The sequence below is a fragment of the Mustela lutreola genome, chromosome 4 (genome assembly GCF_030435805.1).
Source record: "Mustela lutreola isolate mMusLut2 chromosome 4, mMusLut2.pri, whole genome shotgun sequence".
Taxonomy (NCBI): domain Eukaryota; kingdom Metazoa; phylum Chordata; class Mammalia; order Carnivora; family Mustelidae; genus Mustela; species Mustela lutreola.
Genome location: NC_081293.1, coordinates 114,650,961 through 114,673,352, shown reverse-complemented (window position 1 = coordinate 114,673,352; position 22,392 = coordinate 114,650,961). Strand labels below are relative to the sequence as shown.

The 22,392-nt window shown below is 35.8% G+C and overlaps 1 protein-coding gene across 4 annotated transcripts in view; it reads left to right on the top strand.

Annotated features, from left to right (window-relative positions):
• The window catches only part of KMT2E (lysine methyltransferase 2E (inactive)), a 97,291-nt gene that overhangs the window by 45,018 nt on the left and 29,881 nt on the right, over positions 1 to 22,392 (top strand). For all 4 annotated transcript variants that reach the window (XM_059170859.1, XM_059170861.1, XM_059170858.1 and 1 more), the window contains 6 exons: positions 9,004 to 9,118; positions 10,180 to 10,409; positions 13,490 to 13,570; positions 17,400 to 17,458; positions 18,397 to 18,569; positions 20,391 to 20,429. In XM_059170859.1, the coding sequence (XP_059026842.1) occupies positions 9,004 to 9,118; positions 10,180 to 10,409; positions 13,490 to 13,570; positions 17,400 to 17,458; positions 18,397 to 18,569; positions 20,391 to 20,429 (697 nt within the window). The remainder of the gene's footprint in view (positions 1 to 9,003; positions 9,119 to 10,179; positions 10,410 to 13,489; positions 13,571 to 17,399; positions 17,459 to 18,396; positions 18,570 to 20,390; positions 20,430 to 22,392) is intronic.

Genomic DNA, 22,392 nt, shown 5'->3' with positions numbered 1-22,392 from the left:
TAAAGTAATCTCTACACCCCACGTGGAGTTCGAACTTAAAATCCTGAGATCAAGAGTTGAATGCTTTTCTGACTAAGGCAGCCAGGCACCCCTATGTTCTTTTTTTAAGAGAGAAGATGCCTTGTTAATTTTGATGGCATTTGGAAGAAAGAAATAATAAGTCCATGTGATAAGATGGTTGATAGCCTACAGAAATATTGTATGAAAGGTAATAAATTAACAGTACAGTAAATAAGTGCTATAGGAATCCATAGGATTTATAAAAATTGTGATGAGTAGAAGCAGTTAGGAAAGTACTCCTTGAGCATGTGAAGTAAGCTTTGAGAGATGTGTTGAAATCAAGAAGGGTTGAGATTCCACAGATAGAGGCTTAGAAATAGAAATCCCCAGGATATCTTCCTGAGTTTGGGAAGGTACCGTTCTTACAGGTACCTATTGATTAAAGGAAACTAAATATAGGATGAAAAGGTTGGGGAATGTAAAAAAAATTTTTAATAAGGAAGTACAAAAATATATACAGCAGTAGGGAATGCAGTGTAATAGTTGGAGGTGCCCATTACTTAGCTTCAGTAGTATTCCAAGTTTTAGAATCTTGTTTCATCTATTTTACAGTTTTATTGAAATATTTTAGAAGAAATTCCTAGGTCATTTTACTTGTTTTCTCCAATATACACCACTTACAGATAAGGATTTTTTAAAAACGACAACACTATTATTTTGTATGGCAAAATTAACACTTTCTTAATATAAAATACCAAATTCATCTTCAGATTTCCCTTACTTGTCTCAAAACTGGCTTTTTGTAATTGGTAAATTCAAATTGGTATCCAGACAAAATCTACACATTGTATTTGATTGAAATATCTTTGAATCTCTTTTATCTGCAGCAACCTTTTAAATTTATTTTCCCTCATACCATACACTGGTAAAAAAACAGAGTCTTTTGGTCTGTAGAAGTTTTAATGTTCTGGATTTGGCCTGTTGCTTCCTTTTGCTGTCATGTATTAATCTACTTACTCCTGTGTTCCTATAAACTGGTACTTCGACCTAGAGATGTGATTAGCTTCAGATTTGTTTTTTCCCTTTCTCATTTTTCTTCTTTTTTCTTTTCAGCATGATACTTTAAAAGTGGGACCTTGTAATTTCTGTTGCATAGTATGAGAGAGGCACAGAAAACTTGGTTGTCTAACTTTCAGTGATGACAAGAAAGATCAGCGGGTTCAGGTGTTGTCAGCCTTATCTGTCCATCAGCTTTCAGCCTTTCAAGGTTTTAGCATTCATTGGCTATCTTTTGCCTAAATCCATCATCTCTAGAGGGTTGAAAATTTGTGATTTTTCTACTTTGATCATTCCTTCTGCATTTATTAGCTATTAAGGAACTTCCAAAAAAACCGGTCAGTATCTGGTGTTGGCTTAGTCAATAAGAGAGCATATTTCTTTTTTAAGAGAGCATTTTTTTAAATTTTTTATTTTTTATAAACATATATTTTTATCCCCAGGGGTACAGGTCTGTGAATCGCCAGGTTTACACACACAGCACTCATCATAGCACATACCCTCCCCAATGTCCATAACCCCACCCCCCTTCTCCCAACTCCCCTCCCCCCAGCAACCTCAGTTTGTTTTGTGAGATTAAGAGTCACTTATGGTTTGTCTCCCTCCCAATCCCAACTTGTGTCATTTATTCTTCTCCTACCCCCTTAACTCCCCATGTTGCATCTCCACTTCTTCATATCAGGGAGATCATATGATAGTTGTCTTTCTCTGCTTGACTTATTTCGCTAAGCATGATACCCTCTAGTTCCATCCACGTCGTCGCAAATGGCAAGATTTCATTTCTTTTAATGGCTGCATAGTATTCCATTGTGTATATATACCACATCATCTTTATCCATTCATCTGTTGATGGACATGTAGGTTCTTTCCATAGTTTGGCTCTTGTGGACATTGCTGCAATAAACATTCGGGTGCACGTGCCCCTTCGGATCACTACCTTTGTATCTTTAGGGTAAATACCCAGTAGTGCAATTGCTGGGTCATAAGGTAGTTCTATTTTCAACATTTTGAGGAACCTCCATGTTGTTTTCCAGAGTGGTTGCACCAGCTTGCATTCCCACCAACATTGTAGGAGGATTCCCCTTTCTCCGCATCCTCGCCAGCATCTGTCATTTCCTGACTTGTTGATTTTAGCCATTCTGACTGGTGTGAGGTGATATCTCATTGTGGTTTTGATTTGTATTTCCCTGATGCCGAGTGATATGGAGCACTTTTTCATGTGTCTGTTGGCCATCTGGATGTCTTCTTTGCAGAAATGTCTGTTCATGTCCTCTGCCCATTTCTTGATTGGATTATTTGTTCTTTGGGTGTTGAGCTTGCTAAGTTCTTTATAGATTTTGGACACTAGCCCTTTATCTGGTATGTCGTTTGCAAATATCTTCTCCCATTCTGTCAGTTGTCTTTTGGTTTTGTTAACTGTTTCCTTGCCGTGCACAAGCTTTTGATCTTGATAGAGTCCCAATAGTTCATTTTTGCCCTTGCTTCCTTGCCTTTGGCAATGTTCCTAGGAAGATGTTGCTGTGGCTGAGGTCGAAGAGGTTGCTGCCTGTGTTCTCCTCAAAGATTTTGATGGATTCTTTTCTCACATTGAGGTCCTTCATCCATTTAAAAAAATTTTTTTATTATTATTTAAATATTTTGTTTATTTATTTTATTAATTTTTAAATTAAATTTATTTATTTTCAGCATAACAGTATTCATTATTTTTTTAGTCTATTTTCGTGTGTGGTGTAAGGAAATGGTCCAATTTCATTTTTCTGCATGTGGCTATCCAGATAATTTTCCCAACACCATTTATTAAAGAGGCTGTCTTTTTTCCATTGGACAGTCTTTCCTGCTTTGTCAAAGATTAGTTGACCATAGAGTTGAGGGTCTATTTCTGGGCTCTCTGTTCTGTTCTATTGATCTATGTGTTTGCTTTTGTGCCAGTACCATGCTGTCTTGATGATTAAGAGAGCATATTTTAAAATTTGGTTTTAGAGCCAAGTTGCATATTAGAAACTCCGTATGCATTTCATGTCCTCAATTTGTGGGAAACAGAATTCAGAATTTTGAAAAGGAGAGTTCATTACAAATTCTGTTTTGACCATTTGGCCATACCTTATTGCATGTATCTATATTTATTTTTGAAGATTCATCTATTAGAGCATGTGCGAACAGGGGTAGGGGCAAAGGGAGAAGAAAAAAAGCACATTTCCTGCTGTGCTCAGAACCAAACATGGGGCTCCATCTCATGACCCTATAAGATCATGTCTGGAGCCAAAACCAAGAGTTGGACCCTCGACCAGCTGAACCACCCAGGTGCCCCCTTAGTGCTCATGTATTATGAATACTTTTTTTTTTTTTTTTTAAAGATTTTATTTATTTATTTAACAGACAGAGATCACAAGTAGGCAGAGAGGCAGGCAGAGAGAGAGGAGGAAGCAGGCTCCCTGCTGAGCAGAGAGCCCGATGCGGGACTCGATCCCAGGTCCCTGGGATCATGACCTGAGCCGAAGGCAGCGGCTTAACCCACTGAGCCACCCAGGCGCCCCTATTATGAATACTTTAATTGCATGTTATTTTTTTAAACACTGAATTCTCAGATTAGAAAGTGACTATCTTTTGGAAAGTTTCCCGTGGATAGAGAGTATCTCTTTAATAGTGATCATTGGTTCAGTGATTTAAAAACACATACAAAGCCATATATGAGTGAGTACAAGTAAGTATCTTACTACTTGAAAACTGACATCAAAATTATATAGGTGAAATCCTATTGGTCTATAGGATGAAAAAAGCAGCATGATTTATGTTTTGATACATAATTATGTATAGAAATATGCTAATGTTTCTTTATGATAAATGGTATCTCTATATTTGTATTTATATGTGTGTTTGTGTGTGTGTGTAGATATATATATAAGTATATAGGCTAAACAGAGCACTATAGCAACCATTCACATAAAAATTTGTTATTGCATATTATCCCTTTAGCTCTACATTAGAAATTTATTAAAGCTTTATGAAATGGTCCAGAAGATTTTGAGGAAAACTTCTGTAATCTCAGTATAGTGGTTTTTGTTACTAGGAGTTCCTGCCAAGGTGTTACCCATCTATAAATATAGTAGGTTTGCTTGGATATAATTAGTCTTTTTTTTTTTTTTAAGATTTTATTTATTTGACAGAGAGATCACAAGTAGGCAGAGAGAGAGAGGAGGAAGCAGGCTCCCTGCTGAGCAGAGAGCCCGATGCGGAACTCGATCCCAGGACCCTGAGATCATGACCTGAGCTGAAGGCAGCGGCTTAACCCACTTAGCCACCCAGGCGCCCCTAATTAGTCATTTTTTGACTGGATATTTAAATGAGTTCTCCTCTTACATATTGTTTTATGAATAGTATTACAATAAACATCTCAAATCTGCAGGTCTTCATCTAGTGGGAATTACTTTCTTAGGATAAATTCCTGAAAATGGCATTACTGGATCAAAAGATGTTTGACTTTTGGTATTTGTCACAAAGTTGTTTTCATGTTTACAGTGTTACGGAAATGTAGAGTTTTGAGGATATTTAGCACCATGAAACTTATAAAGAATATTTCTTTTTTTTTTTTTTAAAGATTTTATTTATTTATTTGATAGGCAGAGATTATAAGTAGATGAGAGGCAGGCAGAGAGAGAGGAGGAAGCAGGCTCTCTGCTGAGCAGAGAGCGCGATGCGGGGCTCGATCCCAGGACCCTGGGATCATGACCTGAGCTGAAGGCAGAGGCTTTAACCCACTGAGCCACCCAGGCGCCCCATAAAGAATATTTCTAAAGATATATGTTGTATGACTTTTTTAAAATGCTATCTTATGGGTCAGGAAAAATCTTTAAAATATTTTTTCTTTAATGTTTTTAAAAAGATTTTATTTATTTATTAGAGAGTATGTGTAAGTGGGGGAGAGGGGCAGGCAGAGGGAGAAGCAGACTCCTGCTGAGCAGGGAGCCTGATTTGGGGCTGGATCCCAGGACCCTGTGATCATGACCCAAGCAGAAGGCAAATGCTTAAACTGACTGAGCCACCCAGGCACCTCATCAACCAGATTATTTTTAAAAAAGTGACCATTACCACCTTCTTAAAATTACTTTTGGTATAAGCAGCAGCATTAGAAATGAGGATCTTTTTTTTTAAATTAAATTTATTTATTTATTTTTTAATAAACATACAGTGTATTTTTATCCCCAGGGGTACAGGTTTGTGAATCGCCAGATTTACACATTTCACAGCACTCATCATAGCACATACCCTCCCCAATGTCCATATCCCCACCACCCTCTCCCATCCCCCCTACCCCCAGCAACCCTCAGTCTGTTTTTTGAGATTGAGTCTTTTATGGTTTGTCTCCCTCCCAATCCCACCTTCTTTCATTTTTTCTTTTCCTACCCCCCAACCCCTCCACATTGCATCTCCACTTCTTCATATCAGGGAGATTATATGATAGTTGTCTTTCTCCGCTTGACTTATTTCGCTAAGCATAATACCCTCTAGTAGAAATGAGGATCTTGATAAAAAATTTCTGCTTTCTTCTATAATAGTGGTACAGATGTAATTTGAATCATGAGGTTATGCATTTGTGACTTATTTACATGCTTGAACTTAACTGCATTTGTGCTGAAAAATATTTTAGACTGAACCATTAACTACTCCAAAATGCCGAAGTTTTTGCTATACTCCTTAGTAGTATATTTAGAGTTTGATCTAATTCTTTAAGTCTGAATCTTTCTCTTTTGGCCAGAATACCTCCATGTTGCCTTAATAATAGTATTATAGATCAGGAATTCCCTAAATTTCACTTCTTCCTTCAACATAATTTTTTTTATTTTTTATTTTTATTTTTGAAGATTTTATTTTTTTGACAGAGATCATAAGTAGGCAGAGAGGCAGGCAGAGAGAGAGAGAGAGGGAGGAAGCAGGCTCCCCACTGAGCAGAGAGCCCAATGCGGGGCTTGATTCCAGGACCGTGGGTCATGACCTGAGTCCGAAGTCAGAGGCTTTAACCCACTTAGGCACCCAGGTGCCCCATCATAATTAAAAAAAAAAAGATTTATTTATCTATTTGAGAAAGAGGCAGCATGCTCAAGCACAGGCCATGGGAGGGGCATAGGTAGAGAGGAGGGGAGAATCCGTGAGCAGCCTCCTAGCTAGCATAGAACCCAACATGGGGCTCAATCCTGAGACCCAGAGATCACGAGTCAGGTGAAGTCAAGAGTCAGATGCTTTGCTGACTGAGCCACCCCGACTTCTTCCTTCTGTGTAATTGTTTAAGAATTTTAAAGCAATTGATATTGTAAATCACTCAAAGGCAGTTTGCTAGTACCTATCCATTTTATATGCATTTACCTTTCTGTTGAGCATTTCTATCTCCCAGGGATCATATTGTAGAAATACTCCCATGTATTATGCAAATGCAGTGATGCCTTTAACAATGAAAACTGAATATCACCAGTAAGGAAATTGTTTTCTTTTTTTTTACTTATTTATTTAGTTTTTAAGATTTATTTATTTGACAGACATCACAAGTAGGCAGAGAGGCAGGCAGAGAGAGAGAGGAAGAAGCAGAGAGCTGCTTTGCAGAGAGCTTGATGGGGGCTCGATCCCAGGACCCTGGAATCATGACCTGAGCCTAAGGCAGAGGCTTTAACCCACTGAGCCACCCAGGCGCCACTGTTTTCTTTCTTTTTAGAGAGGATGTGTAGTGGGGGGAGGGACAAATGGAAAGGGAGAGAGACTCCCAAGTGGCCGGTGTGCTGAGCATGGAGCCCATGTGGGGCTGGATTGCACAATCCTAGATCATGCCCTGAGCCAAAATTGAGTCTAACACTTTAACTGACAGAACCACCCAGGCATCCTCTCCTGAATGGGGAAATTGTTAAGTACTATGTACACTTATATATTGAAGTCAGTAGTTATTAGCAAAAATAAGGTAATAAGTATTGATATTGACAGATGGAAAAAGCTGATTATGAAAAAGCAAATAGAGAATATTCTCACTTTTTATAATTTTTTCAAAAAATTATTTATTTGATAGAGAGAGGGAACAAGCAGGGGGAGTGGCAAGCAGAGGGAGGGGGAGAACCAGGCTCCTGACGAGCAAGGAGCCCATGCGGGGCTCCATCCCAGGTCCCTGGTATCATGACCTGAGCCAAAGGCATCTGCCCAACTGACTAAGACACCTGGGTGCCCCAGTATATTCTCAGTTTTTGAAATAAACAGCTCTGGTGGCTGGGTGGTGGTCATTGAAGAGGGTTTGTGCTATGGTGAGCGCTGTGAATTGTGTAAGACTAATGAATCACAAACCTGTACCCCTGAAACAAAAAATACATTGTATGTTTAAAAAATGAAGAAAAAATAAACAGGTCTTAGATTTATTTATGGATAGGAAAAATTTAGAGGGAGTTACATGGCCTCTTAACATGGGTATGTTTGAGATTTGGATGAAGACATCTTTCACTTTCTTATGTATTTAAGTTTTATGCAGTGAGAATGTGTTGATTTTAAAATTTAAAAATTTCTTTTTTAAAAGAAAGTAATCAATTTTTTAAATAATAGCATAGGCATTGATTGTCAAAGTATTCAGAACATTTTTGGAGGCTCTTCTGCTCTTTCCTCTAGAACCATGTGACAACTTCAGTTTGTGCTTCCTTTCTTTCCTGATTGTGTAATACTAGATCTCAACAACAGCAGCCACTTAGAGCTAAATTGAGACTTTGTACAGGGGAGTGGGGGGGAGCAGTATATCAAGAAGCAGTTGACTATAGATATATGAAGCTAGGGTGTAAGTACATTAAGAAGTATTAAACCACGACGAGTGCAAAAGTACTAAGTTCTAAGGGCAAGTTTTTAATGAGAGGTAAGATAAGGAGTGTTACGAAAAAAATCTTCTCAGTTGATGGCTGCGGTAAGAATAAAGGCACAGAAACAGGTCATATTTTGTGTATGCAAGCCAGAAAGTAATTTTATTCTGAATTGGCTTCAGAAGTAGGTTTACTACCTACTTCCTTACTCATATTTAGTCCCATTTGTATCAGTTGATGGTCAGGTCATCATCACCTAACCATTACAGGTGAGAACTGCTGATCAGTATAACTCTACCTGCTGCTTATATTTTTTTTATAAGCAAACCTTGGTTCATTGTGAAGTTTCCTATTTCTTAACTTTATTTATTACTTATTTATTAATTACTATTATTTTACTATTATTTATTCTTAACTATTCATTAACTTTAATGATATTTTCCAGAGCTTTGTTACATCTTGGCACACTAACGTAGACCTACAGTTTTGAACATTGAAATGTGTACTTCACATTGACATTGGGTTCCATGGAGATTCAGTGTGTTCTTCCTCCTGTTTAAATTGTTTCTGCCACTTTCCTCCTCCCCTGTGTTTAGTGTCCCCAGTGCCACTGAGTATATTAAAGAATGTTTAATCTCTGATAATTTTTCTTTTTTCTTTTTAGATTATTTATTTATTTATTTGACAGAGAGAGAGAGAGAGATCACAAGTAGGCAGAGAGGCAGGCAGAGAGAGAGAGAGAGGAGGAAGAAGACTCCCTGCTGAGCAGAGAGCCCGATGCGGGACTCCATCCCAGGACCCTGAGATCATGACCTGAGCCGAAAGCAGCGGCTTAACCCACTGAGCCACCCAGGCACCCCTGATAATTTTTCTTAGTGAGAGGGCAACTATATTTGAACTTGGAGGCAAGATACTATTTTACTTAAAAGTTTTGTTGTTAGGACACAGAATCTAGATAGGATATATAGGATGTATCTTGTCCACAGGGTGTCTACCTACTGTGAAAAAACATTTGTATAGAAATAATGACATTTGTGTAGAAACAAGTTATATGAAATAAATGCTTAGAATTTTAAATGCATGAACAGAACAAAAATGAGTGGAATTCTCTTTAATGCAACTCTTCCCCCTCCAGACCAGAATCCGTAGAAGCTAGCCCTGTGGTAGTTGAGAAATCCAACAGTTATCCCCACCAGTTATATACCAGCAGCTCGCATCATTCACACAGTTACATCGGTTTGCCCTATGCGGTAAGTGTCCAACATTTCTCTCAAAGGGTATTTTATATCAAGATGTTGAAAGAAGATGTGGTATTGTGCCTAAAACAATATTTAGAAAAAATACTTGCTTTATATTATCTAAATAATTAGGTATGTAATTTATAGTTTAACTTTATTACTCTCACTATATTGAGGGATTAAAATTCTAAAGGAGGAATTCCCTAGAAGTTTTATTATTAATCTTACTCCTGTTATTATGCATTTTATGCTATTAATAGTTTAGTGTTATAATTCTTTACCTTCTCTATACAAAAAAACATAGGGTTGTATTTACTATCTACTGTTGATTCTAAATTATATAGTAATTTTATAATAAATTACATAATTGCTACTTATTGAGCACTTTTGTGCCAGACTTTAAACATTTTTACATATATTATCTCATTTAATCTTCCAAACCAGCTTCATCAGATGGGCATAATTTTTGTCCCCATTTCATAGCTGAAAAAATGAAGGCTTATCTAAACTCATTCACTTGTTGCATAGCTAGGTACAAGTTAGATTGTAACAGAGAACTGGACACATTTGTGATACTATCCAGGTACAGTTATGACGGATTTTTACCTCTGGGACCAGAGTAAACACCAAATTTTTAAAAATCTATATAGGGATAATATGTCTTTATTAGTTGTTTCTGTTATTCTTTAAGAATGTCTCCAATTCCCAAGATTTTTTTGTGGGTTTATTTTTGTTGTTTTGTTTTTAACCCCTATCTTCACATCTTATACCTGCTTCTATCTTGAAAGTGGAGCTCTTTAACCAAAAGATTTTGAGGTATCTTTTGATTAGGGAGGTGAGGGCATGGAGTTTGAGGGAAGTCCAGTCCCTGTGCAGGTGACTGAGGTTGGGTAGACATTTTCTCTTACTAGTATGGTTTAATTTCTAGCTTCACAAGTCATTATTTTAAAGGTATTAGGGAAGAAATGGGTCAATTTCATATTTCTTGAATATTCAAATTAAGGATTGATTTTTATCTAAGTTCATACTGTTGTTGGAATTATATTGTGCTGTATTTGTGTTCAATTATCCAGGACCATAATTATGGTGCTCGTCCTCCTCCAACACCTCCGGCTTCCCCTCCTCCATCAGTTCTTATTAGCAAAAATGAAGTAGGCATATTTGCCACTCCTAACTTTGATGAAACTTCCAGTGCTACAACAATCAGCACATCTGAGGATGGAAGTTACGGTACTGATGTAACCAGGTGCATATGTGGTTTTACACATGATGATGGATATATGATCTGTTGTGACAAATGCAGGTAAAATACCTTACGCTGTTCGTTTACTCTTCTTGAATGTTGCTAACCTTTGATTGTTATTCTTGGAAAAGATAAAGTCACTTTTAAAGGAATTGGTGTCCGCATTTTTTTTGATGCATTGCTACTATCAATGCAGTGTGTTTTGCTAGAAAGATTTCTTATGGGAAAGAAGCTCTATTAGAGTTTGTTAGAAATCCTCCTTATTAACTGAGTAATAGGCAGTTGGTTCTGAACGTCATTCGTGTAGGATCCCATCTCTCTTTTTGCTCATCCAATAATAATACAACTGCATATAATGGTAGACAAGATAGAAAAATGAGCCCTCTGAATTTCCTTTGGAATTATTTGTGCTGTATAGTCAACTGTGATTTTCCAGTTTGGGGGAATTACACATTTTGATTGATGTTTGTTTGACCTGACTCTCTCACCTCCTTTTGACTTGAACCTTGCAGCCCTCTGGAGTCTCCTTGAACCAGAACCACAGTCTCCCCTCCCCCAACCCTGGTTCAACCACCAAGAAAGGCCTCCTCCCCTAGAGAAGGTGTGATTGGGACAGAAAGTGGGGTTTTGTTTTCATTTTTTGTTTTTGTTTTTTTTTTTCTGTTTTGTTTTGTTTTTTGATTTGTTTTGCAGGGGAGGGAGTTGGGGAAGATGGAGAGGGAACTGTAGGATTTCTGCCTGAAAGTTACTGAGTCCATCCCTTGTACAGAGTGGGAAGCAGAGAGGATTTAAGCAGTGTACTGTAGGGGGTAAGATACTTCGGTGGCTTTACACAATTTCCTAGGTCAGATGTTTGTGGCAATGCTTCATTATTTGATTTGAAATAGTATAGCATATACCCATATTTGAGTATGAGTGTAAAAGCACATCTTAAAGCCAAATATAAATTACTTCGCATTATTTGTAATATTCTTCCCATCTATTACATGATTAAGAGTTGGAAGTTATTGATAAAAACATGCATATAGGGTTATATTTTAAAAAGTTGATTTACTTTTGCCAGAAGGAAGGAATTAGTCTTAACTGGAGAGTGAAATTCGGCATTTTTGTGTAAAGATGTGATATTTTGAATTAATTTTAATAAAATTATTGTGATACCTTTTAAAATTTTAAAATAAATACTTATTACCTGTGACACATATCATTAGTATGAACAGTCACCTCAGTAAATTTATTCAGGAGGTAAATTTAAAAACTAAAAAAATAACTTCAATGATAACTTGTTTTCTTCATTATTTTTTAAATAATTAGGAAATTTTAGTTCATATTTTAACTGATCATGTAATAATAGCTTTCTCTTAGCTGATCTTATCTAATGTGATAAATTACATACCATTTGGCAGTGTTTTCATTTTAATGCAGTGTTTTCTTTCGATTTCATTACAATGATCTAGATATAATATAGAATTATCTCAATTAGAAAATAGTGAAATAGTCCTTAGGATTTATACCTGTCTGCAAATTCTTGAAGGACCGGTTCAGTTTTTGGATTGTTCAAGGTATTTGCTTCTCAGCAACTGCTCTCTTTTATGAATCTGGGTTTTTTTTGTTGTTCTTGTTGTTCTATTTTTCTACTGCTTAATCCGTAGTATATTTGCAAGGCTTTACCTTTTTTCCTCTTTTTGTTCTGTATTGCCTCTGTGTATGTCCATGTACCTCCAGCCTATACTCCTCTTTCAAGTTTGACATCTAGAGCTCAGATCATTTATTGCATTTTCTAGTTTTGTTTCTACTTTTATCTGCATGACATTATTACTTACCAAATTTAATTCAGTTTGTTATTCTAACCTGCCTTGTCAGGTGCTCTGCTTTTATTTCTCACTTTCCCCCCCACATCTTATATTTTGTTACCTTCCACTTCCTACCAGGTCTTTTCCCAGCTTTCCCAGTTTAGAAGTGGAAAGCATACTATAGTTAACTCAGTAGGGATATATTTGAAATGGCTAATTATTATATAAAGAGTAATTAAGATCTATCTGTCTGTCTATCTATCTATCAGCTTTGGGCCAATTAAAGTCCTGGCAACAAAATAAGTAATAGTAGCAAATTGAGAGATTGCCTCAAAGTGATCCATGTATTCTATAAAAATAATTTGAGGACAGAATAGGTTTAATCCCTATCCTTATGGAATGTATCTTGGATTCTTTAACTTATCTTCTCTGCTGCTTTCTAGTTCTGTCCTTCTTTAAGTTTTGGAATGTTGGAAAATTGTCTTAGTTGGTTTTTCTACTTTGGGTTTCCTAACTTCTTTGAATTAACTGTATACCACCAAAGCACCTCTAGTGTTACCTCGTGCCTGTCAGAGGAGATATGTACACATCCTGAAATTTGAGTCCTGTGTAATCTGACTACACTTTACTAATCCGGTTCTACCCCCTTTATGTCTCAGAATGAAAATCCCCCTTCATATAGATAACTGCCTGCTGGCTGTTGCTCCTTATATCTGTCTACTTGAGAAAAGTTACTATAATGACACCTTTTCTTTCTAATCTCCCAGATGAGGTTTTAATTCAAGTCCATTATTCACCAGGGTTATTTTCCCATTAACTTCAAATAGTGTGGACATCTTCATGCTGTGACTTTTGAGAATATTTATAATGTATACTACCTTTCACATTAAAAGTTATATTTGCTTTAGAAATAAATATATATATATATATAAAATCCTATATTTGGGGGCGCCTGGGTGGCTCAGTGGGTTAAAGCCTCTGCCTTCAGCTCAGGTCATGATCCCAGGGTCCTGGGATTGAGCCCCACATCGGGCTCTCTGCTCTGCAGGGAGCCTGCTTCCTCCTCTCTCTCTCTGCCTGCCGCTCTGCCTACTTGTGATCTCTGTCTGTCAAATAAATAAATAAAATCTTTAAAAAATAAAATAAAATAAAATAAAATCCTATATTTGTCGTCTTGTCTTTGCATCTTAGTTTTATCTCCCCAAGGACATATTTCTATGAATTCCTCACAGCACCTTTTACAGTGCTAAACTCAAAGTGGGTGCTTATGAAGTGATAGTTAAATAGACAATCACATCTTAAATTAAGAATATTCTGTTAACATTTTATATGTTCTTCTTTTTCTTTAAGTGTTTGGCAACATATTGACTGCATGGGGATTGACAGGCAGCATATTCCTGATACATACTTATGTGAACGTTGTCAGCCTAGGTAAGTTGTGCATACTTACAAGATTGCCAGTTATTTTACTGAAGCAATCTTCCGTTAAGAGAGGTTTATGTATGAATTCTGGATTAAACAATTAATGGATTTTACTGTGTTTCATCAATTCTAAGGTAAACTTTTCATTTTTATGTTCTTTTTTTTTTTTTTTTAATTCTGACATCTCTAAAAGAGTCTTTCTATTGATAATATGCCACAGTTTACTTTGTGGATTTTTTTTTTTAATTTATTAATAGTGCATAAAATAGCACATCTTCCAAGTGATGGCATCTTTTTTTCACGGGAGTGCACTATGTTAAAGAGTTACAAGATCCATGTATTCCATAAAAAATAATTGTTCCACCACCCTGCTTCAATAATTTTCAATAATCTTTTTCATTTATACTGTCATATATATATCTTCTCCCTTTCACACATTTTAATGGGAGTCCCAGATATAGTATTTCATACACATGTATCCCTATGTATTTCTATATATATATATTTATATGTCTTTCAATATGTATCTGTAAAAGAATTTTAAAAAAATCAACCCCAAACCATTATTATACATGCAATAAAATTCATTATCATTCAGCCACGGTTAAAATACTGATTGGTTGATACACATCTGTCTCTTAAGACTCTGGTAATACAAACCTCCTTTCATCACCCCACCAACTCTGGTCTCCCTTTTAAGGAACTGAATTGTTTGTTCTGATTTGTTTGCTGATTGCATTATCATGATAATAACCAGTTTCTATGTCCTTTGTATTTCTGTAAACAAGTGTGTGATGGGATTGTAGGTTTGATTTTTTGGGGAGTGCTGAGAGGAGGATTTTTCATAGACTCTGTTCTGTCAGATAGCACATAATATCTGGTTGTCTCTGTGATAGGACATACTGATTGATAGTCCTTATTTAGATCCATTAATAGGGGTTGCAAATTAGTGCCATGTTAATCTTATTGCTTATAACTTACTAGCTGGAATAGTTCTATAGAAACAAACTCTCCCATATTAACTGTTCAGTTCTCTGAAGAAATACAGTTGACCCTTGAACAGCATAGTTGTGATCTGTGCAGATCCACTTAAATGTGGATTTTTTCTTTTTTTAATGTGAATTTTTTTCAATACAATAAGTAAATGATTTTTATGACTTCCTTAATCACATTTTCTTTTTTAAATTAAATTTTACTTATTTGAGAGAGAAAGAGAGGGCACGAGGTGTTGGGGAGAGAGGCAGATGAAGAGGGAGAAGCAGACTCCCTGCTGAGCAGGGAGCCAGCAGATTCAAATGTGGGGCTTAATCCCAGGACCCTAGGATCATGACCTGAGCGGAAGACAAGATGCTCAACTGACTGAGCCACCCAGCTGCCCCCTCTTAATTACATTTTCTTTTCTCTGGTGCACTTCTACTGTAAGAATGTATAATGCATATACCAAATATGTGTTAATCAACAGTTTATGTTATCAGTAGGCTGACATTCAATAGTAGGCTTTCAGTAGTTTAAGTTTTTGGAAAATCAAACATTATATGCAGATACCTGATTGCATGGGGAGGGGGGGTTGGTGACCCTAACTCTTCATGTTGTTCAAGAGTCAACTGTATTTCGGTAAGGAAAGGCAGGATAAATGCTTGTTGATTCTGACCTTTTATTTACTAGTGTTCAGAATACTGAAAAGAAATTTAAGTATCATTATGAATTCAGGGATTTAAACATCTTGGATATCAGTCTGTTGCAGTTATTATTCTTATTGATACTCAAATTTTGTCCAGTTTTGGTCATTGGGAACCTCATCAAGTTTGCTCTTGAGCCCTTATGACCGTAACCTACTGGTACTTGATAGGTTTTGTGCTTTCTGGTGTAAGAAGTCGTCTTGAGCTTATTTTATACTCTTGTGCCTCTAACTTGAGAATTGGTTTTCAGTTGTAGAATCTGAGAGCTAGTCATGCTCCTTCCTACCGGATTGGTCATGTTCCTAGGTCTTTGTTTTTTTAGACAAAGCTAGGAAATACGTTTTGTGTGTTATTTTTAAGATAAAGTACATGAGTTTATACAGATGATTGCAGTTTAAATTTAGGAATATAAAGTTTTCATTTAGCCGTTTCTTTATCCCATTTTTACATCCTAGTTCCCAGCAGTATAGACAGTAATGTAATTAGAATCTCACCAATTTCTTAGTTGCTTCATTTCATAGAAAAATACAGTGGTCTCAGAGTAACAATACCAACACTAGCACCAACCATATGATTACGTAAAACAGTTTATTTATTTATTTATTCATTCATCCATTTATTTATTTATTTATTATGTGAATTCTACACCCAAATTGTGGCTCAAATTCATGACCCTGAAATCAAGAGTTGCATGCTCCACTGCTGAGCCAGCCAGGTGCTGCCCCTATGTAAAAGAGTTCAGAACTTTTTTTCTTAAGTTATATGCCACAAGGAATGTATAGTTATTGTGTTTAAAGTCCCTTAAAAGGATTTCACTGTGATTATAATACCAGCTGAATACACACTATGTTGATGTTATTTTATTTTTGATTTTTTAAAATAAAACGTTTTATTTTGAGTTAATTACAGATTCATATACAGTTATGAAATAATACAGAAATTCTGTATATACTTCACCCAGTTGCCCCTGTGGTGACATGTTGCAAAACTATTAATACAGTATTACGGTTAGGATATTGACATTGATACAGTCAAGAAACAAAACATTTCCATGGAGAGGATCCCTAATGTTGCATTTTACAGCCACACCACCTCCCACTTCTCCCACCCGTCTCATACCTGACCTTTGGCAACTCCACTGCTGTAATCTGTAATCCATGGCTATAATTTTGTCATTTCAAAGATGTTATATAAATGGAATCATACAGTATGTGACCTTTGGGATTGGCTTTTTTTACTCAGCGTAATTCTCGGGAGAGCCATCTAATTCGTTGCATGTTACTAGTATTTTGTTCGTTCTTATTGCGGAGTAGTGTTCTGTGATATATATGTACAGTAACCACCTACCCATTGGACATTTGGGTCTTTTCCACTTTTGGGCTATTACAGATAAAGTGGCTGTGAACATTTGTGTACAGGTTTTGGTGTGAGTGTTAAGTTTGTTTTCTCTGGGATAAATGCCTGAAAGTGCAGTTGTTCAGTCACATGGTAGTAGCATGTTTAGTTTTACACAAAATTGCCCAACTATTTTGTGGATCAGTTGTACCATTTTATATTCCTGTCAGAAATATATGAATAATCTAGTTACTTTTTATTTTTAGGATTGTTTTGTACTTTATTTTTATGACAATATGCTAATGTGATTATGTCCTTCCACCCCTGAAGTAGGATAAAAAATGGATTATTCTTTCCATTGTTTCCTTATTAGAAACAGATATATACATACATACTTGTATTTCTTGCCTTAGGTAAGTGATAGTATACTATAGTTTTTGCCACATTTCATTTTTTTCTCTTAAAAATATGTGCATAAGGTCACTTTATAGTGGTATGTTGAGATTGATTGATTTCTTTCCATCCCTTCAAGATAACCCCATCTTTTTCATGAAATAGCATCCTTTTTTTAACAGACTTTTTGCTGTTTCCTAAGTAAAAGGTTTTTTTCTTAGAAGTACAGTAGAGTCACTTAACTGGCATCTGCTGCTGATTACGCTGGATAAGATCTAACTAAGGCAAGGGATAATACATAATATTTTATACTTTTCATTTTTCAGTAAAAACATATTAGAGAAATTGTAAAGTTTATCACGTTTAAAACCAAGCTGCTTACACCTAAATTCATGAAAGTTTGATAAATAATCATTAATATTTTAATACAGGAGTTTGGATAAAGAGAGGGCAGTGCTACTACAACGCCGGAAAAGGGAGAATATGTCAGGTAGGTGAAAAGAATCTATACTAAATGAAGATCAGTGTGATCAAGAGAATTGGGTGGCCTGCGTATTTTAGTCAGATGTAAACACCTTAGCAGTGAATGTTGATTGTGTATATGACTTACAATCAGGTAGAGATTTTAAATATTCTTTTTTTAACAGATTATAGAATAAGAATGTACTTATTTTAGAAAACGTAGGAAGTAGAGGAAAATAAAAATTATAAATCATCCATGTTTTTCTACAAAGTTATATTGGTTTAAAGAAGTATTAAAATATGTTTGCTTTTCAGAGAGATGGTGATCCGTTAGTTTATCATAATGGAGTAGTAGTTTTTCATTTTTAAGAATAGATTTTAGAAGTGTAACTACAATATAACTTTGATTTTGGCTTAAAACAGTACTAGTACAAATGGTTTTGAATAATCATAGTTAATTGAACTCTTCCTGTTTGATGGACATTTAGGATGTTTCCAGTATTTTTTATTTTTTGTTTATGTTATTACAAGTAGTACCTTCAATGAAACTCTCCTGGATAAGGGTTTTTTTTGGGGGGGGGGGAGGTTTCGTTCACTTTATCTTTGAATACATACTAGAAATGGGATTACTGGATGAAAGGGTAATAAATGTAGAATTTTGCTAGATATGACTAAATTCCCCTTCATAGGGAATTGTGAATTTCCTTGCAGTTTATGCAAGTGCTGCTTTCCCACAGTCACACCATGTCTGTGTAATGTCAAACTTTTGTATCTAGTTCAGTGTGTAAGAAATGGTACTTGTAGTTTGCATTTGAAGTGTCGTTGAGGTGAGGAAGTAAGAAAAAATGTTTATTCTTCAGACAGATGGAGATATAACAGTTTGCCACATAGAATGCCATGTAGTTTGTTTTTTGTTTTGTTTGAAATAGTATTACAAGTACAATAGTTTCTGTTTTGCCTTGGAAGATGGTGATACCAGTGCAACTGAGAGTGGGGATGAAGTTCCTGTGGAATTATATACTGCATTTCAGCACACCCCAACATCGATTACTCTAACTGCTTCGAGAGTTTCCAAGGTTAATGATAAACGAAGGAAAAAAAGTGGGGAGAAAGACCAAAGTATTTCAAAGTGTAAAAAGGTATGTTTTTCTTTCTTAAGATGTATAGATGGAAATTGGTGGGAGCTGAGTTTTACAGGAAAGGCAGATGAGTATTGGATGGTAGCCAGAAACGGTGTTAGAATCTTAAGCTTTTTAAAACTCGTTTTAAAATTTTAATATGTTTAAAAGATTGGAGCGTAATAGAGAAGAATGTTTGCATAGTGATTTGCCATCATCACTAGTGAAACTAGTCATAGAAATGCCACCCAGGTGCCCCCAGCCTCAAAAATCTTTAAGTCATCTTTACTTTTGGACATTCATATTGATTTTCAAAAGCACTGTTAATTTTTTCCTTTGGAGTGTCTCTTACTTTTTTATTTTTCTTTCTTTTGCTTCTGCAAACTCATCTAAGCCTTCATCACCTCGTATTGCAGTAATAATTTACCATATTTAATTTCTCCAACTTTATCTTTCTGCTTTGCAACATCTCCTGTGAATATTGCTCTTACATCTCTTCTCTGCTTAGAAGAATTTTGATTCCTCTACCGTAAAGAAAAGCATAACTGTATTTGAGTCAGAATCATAAAATTGGACTTTTTAAAATAAGGTTTCCAAGGTCTAATTTTTAATTTTAGCCAATTTTATTTCATACTCTTCAGTAGGTACAAGTGCATATATTCATTTTTCTTTGACTGTGGCATATTTTTCCCATTTAATGCCTTCTTTCATATTTTTTTATAATTTTTTAGAAGATTTTATTCATCTGAGAGAGAGTGAGAGCACAAGGGGTATACAGAAGGAGAAGGAGTACCAGACCCCCCGGGGGACAGGGGGTGGCTTGACCCCAGAATCCTGAGATTATGACCTGAGCCACCCAGGTGCCCCTCACATAAGGAACTAGGATTGGGTTCCTTTCAGTTCATCTCTCTGAGTACATCCATTCTCTAAAGTCTACCTAGCTCTTTTCCCATGTTTCCCATGAAGGTTCATTGCCTTGTTTTTGTTGTTAGTAAATCTTGCTTGCTTCTAACATGTAGTCTACACACAGACTTGACACTTAAATATATTTGGATCTATATTGCTTACTCTCGGTTTATGTTTGTTAGTCCCTCTAGAGACTTTTGGGGTGGACTGATGATGAAGATAAATGTTAAATACCTTTCAGGACCCAGCAGATTAGTGAGCTGTCACTAAATATTTATTGAATAAATACAGCTCTCTTTTACCACAGTGTATATTTCTTAAATAAAACAACAAATTCAAATCACTTACTAGTTGACTTAGAGAATTAAAGTAGTAACATTATTTTATCACTCCCAAAACTCATGACTTCAATAAAATTATTGTATTATTTTTAATACCCTTTCAATTTTAATCAGATATTTTTCCATGGTTGTAATAATTGAGCACACAGAAAACGTGAGGGTTTTTTGGGCAGTATCACATACATATTCTTATGTTCTTACATAATCTACATTCTTATTTTTTTTTAATTTGAATATATTTTAGTTTCAGGTATACAAAGTTTGCACTCTTATTTTTTTAATTTTATTTTATTTGAGGGTGGGGTGGGGAGAGAGAGAGAGAGCATGCATGAGTGCAGAAGTGGAAGGGAGGGGCAGAGAGAGGGAGAGGGAGAAGCAGACTTCCCACTGATGGGGAACTTGATCTCAGAACCCTGGGATCATGACCTTAGCTGAAGACAGACACTTAACTGACTGAGCCACCCAGGCGCCCTGTCTGCATTCTATTGTTAATAATAGAATAATATTCTAGTAGATGACTTTAGTGAACTGATTGATTCTTAAATATTATATTCAGTTTAAAGAAAAACTCACTCAGAATTTAATGTTATTTCAGGCCTTTCGCGAAGGATCTAGGAAGTCATCAAGAGTTAAGGTAAATACATTAAATTTAAGTCCTTAGTACCAACTGTCAGTTTTTCAGGAGCTTATTAAGTGATTGTCCATAATCTTTATGTTCTCTTCATTGTGTATCATTTATTGCTTATTATATCTTTATCAGAAGTGTACCATAGAAAATCCTATTTTGATTAATATGCCACTCTTGGAGTTTACTCACAATGTTAAAATATTAAGCAAAAGGTAGTGGTATGTAAGTAATACCTAATATCAAAATTTGGGGTAATATGAATTTCAGTTATTGCATTCCATGCCTCCCAGTACCACTTCATATACTGGACATATGAATGCAAAATCACATTGAGAATTTGAAAATTTGTATATTTTGCATAGTTGGGATTCTAGTGATTTAATTAAGTTGTTATAAAATACTATAAAATCACCATTGAAGTACAAAGTAGTCACCTGTACCTTGAGTTAATTAGAATACATCCTCAATTTTGTAGATGGCCAGATTGCTGAGAGAGGCAAGGCTCTTTAGCTCTGCCTCCCCCCCAAATGATAGGTGTTGGATAACAGAGGTCAGCTATATAGTATGTCGATAGCTTTCTAGGTTATATGGTTAAAGAATAATGGGTTTCTCAAGTTGTCAGATAGTAAAATAGGGAGCATGTTACAGTATATTTGTTGTGACCATCGTGTAAAGCATAATAGTTACTCATTATTCCACATTCCCTGGAAAACAAATCATTTAACACCTGTGCAGTGATGATTACTACATACTTTTGTAGTTCTTTCTCAAGAAAGTTAATACATCGTGACACTCAACAGACTATAAGCCCAAAAATGTTCTTTCTGTGTTAAAGTATATGTTTGTACTTTTATACTTACTATATATATATTAAACTTGAGTTTATGGGATATTCTCTGACATAACGTACAGTCTGAAAAGGTTTTTGGATTTACCCAGTAGAAACTCAATACTTTGTAGTTTCCTTTTCCAATTTATCCAGTAGTCATCCCAATAGGTTTATTGAAGATGGGGTATCTTTTACTTAAGTAAAATATTTTCATTTATTATGTAAAGAAGTGACTAAGAAAGTGAAATTTTAATAATCTTTGTGAATCTTTAAAGATATATACATATATTTTAGAAGATTTTATTTATTTGACAGAGCAGAGAGAGAGAGAGAGGAGAGATCACAAGTAGGTAGAGAGGCAGGCAGAGAGGGGGGAAGCATGCTCCCTGCTGAGCAGAGAGCCTGATGCAGGACTCTATCCAGGACCCTGAGATCATGACCTGAGCCGATGGCAGATGCTTAACCCACTGAGCCACCCAGGTGCCCCTAAAGATATTTTTTACTTAAGTCAAAGATACCTTCTTTAAGATACAGCAATTCCAGTTAGTAATTCTGTAGTATTTATAGGTTGAAGAGATATAGAAGAATTTACTGCATCAGATATATACCAGGTCAGTAGAAGGCTTGGTTGGGGTCGGGGGTGGTAAAAGAGAAAGAAAAAAATCTTTAAAATTTATTAGATTTCTTGGGGCACCTGGGTGGCTCAGTGGGTTAAAGCCTCTGCCTTCAGCTCAGGTCATGATCCCAGGGTACTGGGATTGAGCCCTGCATCCGGCTCTCTGCTCAGGAGGGAGCCTGGTTCCCCTGCACCCCGCCCCCGCCCCTGCCTGCCTCTCTGCCTACTTGTGATCTCTGTCTGTCAAATAAATAAATAAAATCTTTAGAAAGTAAAAAGTAAAATTAACAAATAAAAAAAATAAAAGCTGAGATATTACTAGATTTCTTTAATAATACTGATGAAAGCCTTAATATGTAGTATTTCATATTTGTGTAAAAATCTGTTAAAAGGTGGTCATCATAATGTGGAATATATAATTACATAAAATATCAGTTGGTAAAAATAAACACACTCTGTCAAGTAGTTGAACAACTTACTATAGTTTGTTTCATTGTAGGAAAGAATGATACTTTTTGTAATAA